This window comes from Alligator mississippiensis, chromosome 4, assembly GCF_030867095.1.
Source record: "Alligator mississippiensis isolate rAllMis1 chromosome 4, rAllMis1, whole genome shotgun sequence".
NCBI classification, from domain to species: domain Eukaryota; kingdom Metazoa; phylum Chordata; order Crocodylia; family Alligatoridae; genus Alligator; species Alligator mississippiensis.
This window is the reverse complement of record NC_081827.1, coordinates 146,258,423-146,268,665: the sequence shown is the minus strand read 5'-3', so window position 1 is coordinate 146,268,665 and position 10,243 is coordinate 146,258,423. Positions and strand designations below refer to the sequence as shown.

The 10,243-nt window shown below is 47.7% G+C and overlaps 1 protein-coding gene across 1 annotated transcript; it reads left to right on the top strand.

Annotated features, from left to right (window-relative positions):
* Nucleotides 1-1,817: 1,817 nt before the first annotated feature.
* LOC102563152 (oxidized low-density lipoprotein receptor 1) lies at nt 1,818-7,829 on the top strand. Its single transcript, XM_019496166.2, has 6 exons — nt 1,818-1,911; nt 2,374-2,472; nt 5,244-5,411; nt 5,655-5,806; nt 6,466-6,569; nt 7,476-7,829. Exons 1-6 carry the CDS (start codon nt 1,869-1,871, stop codon nt 7,591-7,593), a joined length of 684 nt encoding a protein of 227 aa, XP_019351711.2. The 5' UTR covers nt 1,818-1,868; the 3' UTR covers nt 7,594-7,829.
* Nucleotides 7,830-10,243: the final 2,414 nt, after the last annotated feature.

The window sequence follows — 10,243 nt, the reverse complement described above, 5'->3', positions numbered from 1 at the left end:
TGAAATACTATGCCAGCTCCTGCTGTGGAAATTAGTGCTTCCTGAGGGCTGGTGGCTTCCTGCCATGCAGGCTGGCACTGCTACCATCCAGACATAGGATGAAGAAGGCATTGTAGGACTGAAGTTGAATCCTCATCTACCTGGACAGAAGAGTCCCTTGGTAACTGTAAATAACAGTGTTTAGCTTGTGGGCACTGCTATGTGAGAGCACATGCCAACGAGAAATAAATGAGAATTTCCACTAGACTGCTGGGCTGGCTATTCTGTCACATGGCTCCTGTTGATTGTGATGCTCTTATCAGCCCTAAGATGCTGTTTTTCTGAGGTACAGACCTTTCCAGAGCAGCTGCCTGACTTCTTGGGTGAGACGATCCTGTCAGTGTTGTCCCTGTGAAACACAGACACATACAGTATCCCAAGAAAGAGGTGCCATGATACCTCCAGAGCCCCAGTCTGTCATATTTTGGTTATGAGGTAATATATTCTTCTTTCTAAAAGTCTAGGAACCTCCTTTTGAAGGCTATATAGCCCCTTCAGTGCAGAGCAAGATTGGTGATGGCAGCTGAATGTACCCCACCATTCAACACACCAATCTAAGCTGGGGCTGACATGATTTCTAATTACATACAAGTTCATTAAAAGACATGTTTGTAATGGTTTGCATATAAACTGCTTGCAGATATCAGAAAGCAGGGATCACAAACACTGAAGTCACTACTCGGCTATGTCATTCCTGTTCATTCATTCCCCCACACTCCAGATGCATATTATGCTGATGTTCTGACATGCTTGGGCAGTTTCTGCACACTTCTCACTAAGCTGGATGTCTCCTGAGTCCTCCCCTGGTCAATCTGGTAGGGAAAAGCTTTATTGAAGGTCAGATTCTGATTCCTTTACTCACAGTAAGTGGTGCTTTATTCTACTAGTGGGCTGTTGTCATCAATGGGCCTTTTCACATCATAAGATACTACTCAATGACAAAGTTTCCTGTTCATGAGTTATCTGAAAGCAGGCTTCAGCTTTCAAGAATCTGTATTCTATTTGACATTATTCTGCCTGTGTCTGTCCCAGCTTTGAGCTAACTGCCCACTATTGGTGGGAACTATTGCCTCAAAAATTCAGAACCAGCCACCTAAAAGGTGCGGTACAGTAATTGCTTCCTAACTGGTTAACTGAAATACAATTTAAAAAGGGAGTAGAAAAAATTGGACGAGCAAATTTAATTTGGTATATTCTTTACCATTTTGAATCTTAAATCAGGATGAGATATCTTTCTAAAAGGAAGGCTCCAGGTCAACAGCAATTTGTGGGTCTTCACACAGGAATTATGCCAGGAGTTTCATGGTCTGTGTTCCTTTATACAGGAGGTCTGACTACCTGACCATAATGGGTATATTTACATATGCTCTGAGAGGGTGGGGGGAGCTTTAATGACAGTGGCTATGACAGCTGCTTTAACTCAAGTGCCCACAGTGTCCTGTGTATTCGATGTCCCATGCTTCAAAATGGCGGTGGGGGTACTTAACTAAAGCTCATTCAGTGAGTTTTAATTGAAGTGGCCCTCACACCCATTTTAAAGTGCAGGGGTGTTGAATACATGAGATGCAGAGGCTGCTGGAATGTACTAAATAGCACGCTGCACCAGACCAGATTAATCAAGTCTGCTCTGATGCACTGGAATTACAGAGCATCAGAATAGCATCCCCACACATCTACAGGCACCCAGTGGTTCTTCCCTGGTCTTACAACACATTTTCTCTTCCCCTGGTGATCACATCATAGACCAGTCTTTTTGTCCTTATAACCCTTCAGAAACCAGGAAACAAGAAGTGACATACTGCTGTCTGAAATTTCACACACTTCTTTCCATGCCAAAAAAGAAGCAAACACCTACAAGCAAAGACCGCAAAGGTATAGTGCTGTGTGAGACATGCTGGCTCCTCATTTCCTTTCAGCAAGGTTTTCAGGTCACAGCTCCTCCCTCAGGTTAAGCATCATAGTTCAGGATCCAGTATGATCTTTGATTTGGCATGAAATCAAATCAAATACCTAGTTCTGGGGACCTGTCTGGGGACCATACTGGGTGAAGTGAAAGGTAGAAAATAACATGTCAGGCCTGACTTGCAGCCATCAGGTTGAGTGTTTGACCCAGTGTCCTGAAAGACTCTCAGAATCATTGTGCCTTGTTGAGAACATTTAGTACTGTTGAGAAAAATAACCATAATTATTGGACAGGCCTCAGGTGCAGGTGGGTGAGCTAAGGGTTTGGCAGAAGGGCATAGCTGGGAACTCCATTCAGATCCAAGACTACCGAAGGGGCAGCATGTCCCAGCCATATCTGTGTTTGTTTTCTCTCTCTCTCATTTCTGATAGAACCTTCTCGTCCACCTTTGCCATGGAGGCTCATTGCAGTGGTTCTGGGAGTCCTCTGCCTCGGTTTGCTAGTAGCTCTGAGTGTCTTGATTAGCATATGTGAGTATTTGCCAGGAATGTGATGACACATGACCTGAACATGAACTGAAATACAGAAGGGACTATTCTAAAACTGTCTTTTGGATTAAGAGTGTCAATGTATCAGGGAAGACACTGTCATCTCCCTGGATACATTGCACTGTCATTCACCCCTTTGTGGAAAGTAACAGCTGTCATTTGCTGTTCATAACTTACTGTCTGCAGAACCGTGTGAACATTACCTTTACAACCTATGGCCACCTGAGATGCAGTCACTTGGGGCGTTTATACACGTGCTCCGGGAGGTGTGGGGGTGCTTTAATTAGTGCAGCTCCAAGAGCTATATCAGCATCCCCACACTGAAAAATGTACGATTGGCGCTTTGAACTAAAACTGGTCAAATGAGCTTTAGTTTGAAGCTCTCCACTGCCGTTTTTCAGCACAGGGACACTGATACACGTGACACTGGAGGCTGCTGGAGCACGGTAATTTTCACGCTCCAGCAGACTCAATTAACCAATTCTGCTCCAATGAGCTTGAATTACAGCACATCGAAGCAGGCTCCCTGCGTGGGTATAGCAACCCCTGGATTCCAGGTGTTGGTTCAGTGGCCGCTGATAAGAAGCAGAAGGCAAGATTGTGCACCTGACCTTGTCTTTCTTACTTCCAAAGCACTAGAAACACATGTCTACTGGTGTCTATCTGGTTGTCCATCACAGTGAGCATGCACCCCCATCTGTGCCCCGCTTGAAGAAGCATGGATGTGGGGAAGATTGCATCATAGAACAAGCAGGTCCTTTCTGCAGCTTCCTGCCTTCCCTTTCATTTTCCCTCTAATCAGTCAGACATAGTTAGGCTGTTAAGTCTAACTAAGATTTTCTGACTGGTCCATTCAACTGTATTTTCCTACTATGACCCTCAAGAACCAGGCTAAACCAGTTCTTCCACAGTCCTGGGAGGTGTTAGAAAAGGTTTTTGAAGGGATAATTTCATGTCCCTTTTTTTCACTGGCCTGGGATGTCTTCTTTTCACTTTCCTGCCTTTTTTCCTCATCATGGTCACACTGAGAAAGCTACATTTATCCTTCTGTCCTCCCTATCTTCTAGAAACTGAGGAACAAAGCAATACATAACACAGGCTGCCAATTACACTACAATCCCTCCAGAGGTACCCAACACACCACTTAATCTTTGAAGTATTACTTCTCAAAACATTGATCCAAAACTTTAGTTATTTACTTATAGGCTGCTTATAATTGCTTCTCGGGCTTAAGCCCATCTCTTGCTTAATTCAAATTGTGAAATTCACCACATGCAATGGATGTAGGCACAGTAGCCATATGGGGCAAGAGGCCCAGTAGGGAGAAAGCTAGACTAGTGTTAACCCAAGGAGGGCTGAAGCCTGTAAAGAAGCTGAAGCTTGGGACAAGCAGAAGCCAGACCAGGAAGAAAAGAGCCTTGCCAGGGCCAGGGGCTTTGAGTAATAGTAGGATTCGGTAGTTGACAGGTGAACCAGGAACATAGATGTAGGGATGGAAAGAAGCCATGAACAGCCCTTAAGGCAGCTGGTGCCAGGAGACACTGATAGGGCCAGGGGGCCCCCACATAGGGCTAGAAAAGCTGGACTGGGGTCAGCTTCATGCAAGAGGAACCTGCCGGCCAAAAATAGGCTACAGTCAACTCTGGGACTGTGGGGCAGCCTCCCTTTTTATAACAAAAATGGTTCCATCAAGGGGTGGCAGGAAAGAGGAAAGGGAGGGTACCCCGAGAGGCTGGACTAGGGTAGGAGTAGGCAGCCACGCAAGGGCATTATAGCCACCCCTGGGGCCTGGCCCTGTCAAAGAAACATTATAGATGATTGTACTAAGGAGGATTTGAAAAAAGAAAAATGACATGGCCTTATGGGTGTTTATGGGAAGTGCTTCCACAGAATTAGGGGCAGCATGGGGAAAGGCAGCAATGTGCACGTTTGACGCCATGGAGACTAGGGTCTGTGGACAGATGCCCAGACTACATCAGGGCTGCATGCACTGGCGATGTGTAGGGGGTGCACACAGGTGCATGTGCACCCCCTGAGATTGGCAGTGCATCCCCTGAGAGAAGTGCCACTGATGCTGCTGGCGGTGCCTGCAGGTGGTTGGAGCTCACCACCCACACCCCCTTCACCACCAACACTGCTGTGGCCACCTGTGGGAGCTCTCTACTTGCTGCCGATACGCCTCCACTGCCAACACTGCTACTTGCGAGCGTTCGCTGTGCACCCCCCCTCCCCCCAGCCTCTGCAGACACGTGTCATTCATGGCAGAGAAAAATACAAGAGTGTTTTCCGTGCATGTGGAAGGGAAAGAGAAAACTTACCTAGAAACTGTCTGCATTGGTTAGGCATGATGGAGATGGGAGAACCCAGATAGCAAAGGCAAAGTGACTCCCAAGTTTTAAAGGGATATATGCTTGGTGTAGCTGTGATGGCCCAGAATGATGTGAGAAGCAATTGTTATTTTTTTAATATGCTTTCCTAGACCAATCCCATTGTGGGGGAGACAGTTGGTCCAATAGAAAATATTGCTATCAAATCCTGCTTCTCCCAAGATATGCATCTGAAGCAAAGGCAGGATGGGGGACTTCTGAAATGAGACATACAGGGAGTTCAGTGACATAGCCTTCAGGAAAATAGCAGGGCCATACTAATTTTTAGCTCCTCAGCTATCAAAATGAAATTTAAAAAATACACATAACTAAAGGAAAAGACAACATTTCTGTATGTCTTTGTGTTATTCTCATTGTGGATTTAAGTTCTTCAGGCTTCCAATGAAGTGGCAGAACAAAAGAAAACACTTCTCAAGCAACAAGAAATAAGAAACAACCACACCCAATTGCAAGAATCTATGAAAAACTGCATGCAGCAAAAAAAGGATCTTCAAGACCAGTACAGCATACTCGCTGATGCTTTGAAAAAGAAAGGTATTGATGGGTGCTCAATATCCTACCACTTTTGTATTTGGAGTTGTGGTGGGTAAGATTCCTGTTTTTCTTGATGAAACAAGTGTTGGCTACTCTTATTCCCACACCTGATCTGGAGCCTCAGCTCAGAAAGTTCTATATGAATCTCTGAAAAACATGTTTTCATTGTGACTTCCAGTATCTGCCAGGGACTCACCCATCAGCCCAGACTCAGCATATCTCCCTTGTGCTTTTTATTTTCAGAGGAAACCTGTGGCCATTGTGCAAAGAGCTGGATTCAGCATGGAGAGAGTTGTTACCATTTTAGTAAAAAGATGAAGACATGGCCTGACAGTAAAAAGTACTGCTCCTCTCAGGGCTCCAGACTGCTGAAGATTGGAGACAAGGAGGAGTTGGTAGGTGACTCTTTCCCACTCTTTTACCTTTCATTACTGGGTGTTATGGGAAATACAATGTTGTATTGACTCACTCAGCTGCCCTGACCTGAATTCTTTGCTAAGGCCCCACAGGCAAAGAGCCAGGTTCAGGGCACAAGAGAAGGGGTAAATAGAAACCCAAAAACCTCCTGTTAGACTTCTGAAAGAGTGTGCAACATGTCTGGGCCTGGAGGGTTAGGGATAGAGTGCCCTGCCTATGCCATGTGTCCCCATTTGCTTCATGGTAAATCAGGGTAACTCCACCTACATCCCTTAGGTTTTCCTCTAGTTTTCGGCCTGCAGGGAATGATGTTGAGCCCACGCCACTGGTTCTATAGAAGGGCCCTTTTCATGTCTTTTGATGGCATCCTTCTGGCTGTCTTTGGGATTTAATTGTCCTGATGCCAATAATTTGGTGTCACCCTTTACCTGGAGGAGTCCAGCAATTGAGATGATGCTGCTCTTAAGGCAGAGGATGCCCATGGATTTGGACAGCATCTCCATGACCTCAGGGGACATTATTTTGGACATTACTCCTTGTCCAACAGCTCCTGGATCAGATGCACCACCCATCTGCTATAGTCTGGCCTGGACATACCCTCTCCATGCAGCTGAAGAGCTGGATCTTTTTTCCACAGGGTTTCATAACAGGCCTGGCGTGCATGCACTGGATTGGGCTATCCCACAAGAATATTTCTTACAGCTGTAAATGGGAAGATGGTGCAGTTCACTCCACTCACCTGTAAGTCACTGGCACAGTAGAAACTGGTTGCTGATGCTCTACACTTTCATGTAGCTCTTACACAGTATGGGCTATGGCAGTGAATAGGCATAAAGATCACTGATTGCTCCCATAATGAGACCCAATTCAGTCTTGTGTAACAGAGAATCCTGCAAGAAGGAAAGGTAATATTCTGCAAGAAGGAAAGGTGAGATGCTTTGGAGACTGTATAATGTCAAAAATTATAGTATGAGATAATTACATAAATGGACACGGCTCTTTTTGCCAAGCCTGCATATTTTTTTCACAATATCACAGGCAGCTGCAGAGCTCTGTCAGAACAATTCCTGGGTATAATAGAGGCTGTGTGAAACCTTGGTGAAGGCAGTATGTCCCACAGCTGCCCTTCCTCCGAGGAAATGTAAAAAGCAAGCGAGCTCCTTGATGGAATGAGTGGATGGAACAACAGATGGCATTCAAGGAAAACCTCATCACCACCTCTTGAACTCATGCTCGAGACTGGGACAACTCAAAAGCCCCTGTGTTTGGATATCTGCTCTGGTCTAAGGGGTGACAAACTGAGTAGACACACTCAGAGACTTTTACAATGAAATATTGTACAGTAGTGATATCGACTAAGGATAGCACTAAGTTTACATTGGATAAGGAGACACAAAGAGCCCTTCCAATGATTATCCTGAACATTGAGAGGGGCCATCTCACATGAACTTGCTATGGGAGAGAGAGAGAGAATTTCCACATGACAAAGGGCTATTACTCATAGATCAGTTCTCTTGATATTCATTTCTGTGAAGGAAAATTCATGGGCAATGAGTCCCAAGGTTTAGCACTTAAATGTACTGCCATGGTTGAATAAATTGTTCAGTCTGACAGAGCTGCTTCTAAGAGTGATTCTTTCCTTCTCAGGTTTCCATTAAGGCCTGTGCAGGATGGAGGGACCTGTGCTCTTTTCCATACTGGAAATGCCTTGGCCTATAACTGTGCTGAAGATTTCCGCTGCATTTGTGAGAAACCAGCCGCTTAACGGAGGAGGAAATGAGCCTTCAAGAGAGACATTTACTGGGGTGCTCCAAGGATGAGGAGAAATCATCTTCTCAGAATGTGTCACACTAGCTTGGAGAGGGAGAAGTTGTAACTCCAGATGCTAGAACCAGTTCTTTCCTGTGTCCCAAGCTGGTCAGAGCCCACCTGATGTGGGACTGCCAATCTCCTTTTCATGTGTTCAGGATTCTGCTTACAGTAGCAACTGCTTCATAAACACTTCGCTCTTGACACAAATTCTGGTTTACTGGTTTCTTTGAGAACACTGGGCATGTCTACACATTCATTTGATCTGGGATCAGTTTACTTGTGAATAAACTACTAATGAGTAGATGGTCCTGGGCAGCCATCTACACATGCAGGGTCATGGGAGCAGATTTTCTTATACTGGCAGTAAACTGCCTCCACTTCCTGGGGCCCTGCAATGGGCTCCTGCTGCCACCTGGGGGAGCTCCAGGCTCCCCCTGGGAGCTAGCCCAGGGGCTGGCAGGGAGCACAGGGCCAGGAGACTGCTGTTTCCTGGCCAGGGCTGGGACATTGAACCCTGCCCCCAGGGAGCTGCCTGCTGCCAGGGTGGGACAATGTCCCCCTGCCCCAGCAGCATGAAGCTCCTGGTCTTGGAGATAAGAATATCCCAGCACCAACTCTCTGATCATGATCTCGGAGTGGAGGGCTTAGAGGTCTCTGCTGCCAAGGCAGGGGGATATAGTGCCCACCCAGGCTGTGGTGCAGAGCCCACCCCAGCAGCAAGTAGATCCTTGGGACAGGGAGGAATCTACTGCTCCCTGGTGGCTGCTCTGGTGACTGGGAACAGATTTGCGCCTGGTCAGGGATCTACACGAATGCTAAATGTACACACAATTAGCAAGGTTTACGGCACAATAGGCATGTGCATGTGTAGATGCACATGCTTACTGCACAGTAAACTACACTACTGCGCAGTCAAGTGACTTGTGTAGACACACCCACTGTTTCCTGAAGGATACTGTCATTCATATTCAAACACTGCACATGAGTTGAGGGTCTTGAACAGAGGCAGGCAATTATTTCAGGCAGAGGGCCACTTACTGAATTTTGGCCAGCTATCAAGGACCGCATGGGTTGCCCTGCCCCTTGACAGATGCCATGCCCCCTGGTCATTATCTTGTGACCAGAACTCCCACCTTCTAACCCCCAACATTTGCCACCAGAAGTCCCTCCCCTTTCCCCCAGAAGTAGTCCTTTCAGCAAGGTGTTTTGCCATCTCGGAACCAGAAAAATACCAAATCATATACTAAAAATTGAACCTATACAACATTCATTAATTTGATTTAAAAAAAAAAAAGTTTTTTTTTCCTGATTTAGATGTGTTTGGGTAGTGTACATAGAGGTGATTGCACCATAGCTTAAAAAGAAGACTTACTCTTGTATATTGTGCGGGGGTGAGGACATGGTGGGGTGGGTATAGGTTTGTGGGGGGCTGTTGGTGTGTGGGTATATGGGGTGTGGGGGAGAGTATGGATGTGAGGTGGGTGTTTGTGGGGGTTTTGTGCGGGGGTTGATAGGTGTGGGGGTGGGTGTAGGGTGAGGAAGCATGTGGGGGTGTGTGTGGATATGTGGGGTGTGGGTGGGTATGGGTTTTGTGGGGGAATGTGTGTGAGGGAGGGTGGCTGAGGTGTGTGAGGAGGTGTGGGTGTGGGGTCTGCATGTACGGCAGTGTGAGGCAGGGTGTGGGTGCATGTGTATGGTGGGGTGTGCGTGTGGGACTCACCCTACGAACACACATACTCACACAAACGCGCCCACACAAACTCTGTCCCTCTCTCATTTCTCTCTCTCTCTCTCTCTCCCCGTCCCTCCCTTTCTCATTGCAGGGATGCATGCACCCCCCCCACCCCGCCCCACTTCTGGCCCTGTGCTCCCATGGTCCAGCCATGCAGCCAGGAGCCACATGATGCAGGAGAGGCTGGTGGGTGGGCATGGAAGCGCTGAAAGCAGCAGACAGGAGCAAACAGGCACATGGGAATGCAGTGACAGCTGGGTGGGAGTGCAGGGTGGGGCCTGTGCCGGTGTCCTGGGGCCTGTACCAGCGGGGCCCAGAGTGGGGCTAGCAGAGGCTCTATGTAGCTGGGCTGGCTCCCCTCTCTCCCTGCTGGCATAGCCCAGCCCAGCTCCATAGACCCCTGTCAGCCCATGCCCTGTGCTTCTGTCACCCTGCTCTGGGCCCTACTGCTGGCACTGGCCCTGGGACACTGGTGTGGCCCCATGCTCCCACCCAACTTTCACTGAGCTCCTGTGTCCCTGCTCACTCCCACTCCCCCCTGCCCGCCCTACTGCCACTTTCCTCGCTTTCCTGCTTGCTGCTGCAGCGCTCCAGCACCACATGGTTCCCAGCTGCATGGCCACAACCACAGGTCTCAGCAGGAGCCAGACAGCCCCAGGGACTGGAGAAATCACCTGCAGTCCTCCCCCGCTCCACATTCTTATCTGAATTTCTCTCTCTGGTGTAGGGAGGCAGAAACAGCTCCACAGTTCCAGGCCAGAAGCCTCTGCTAGGCAGGGGCTTCTGGTTGAGAGGCAGAGTGGGGCTGGGTGGGCTTTGCTGCTGGGTCCTATCACCAGTTTCCTCTGGGTCCTGCTGCCCCATGCCCCTG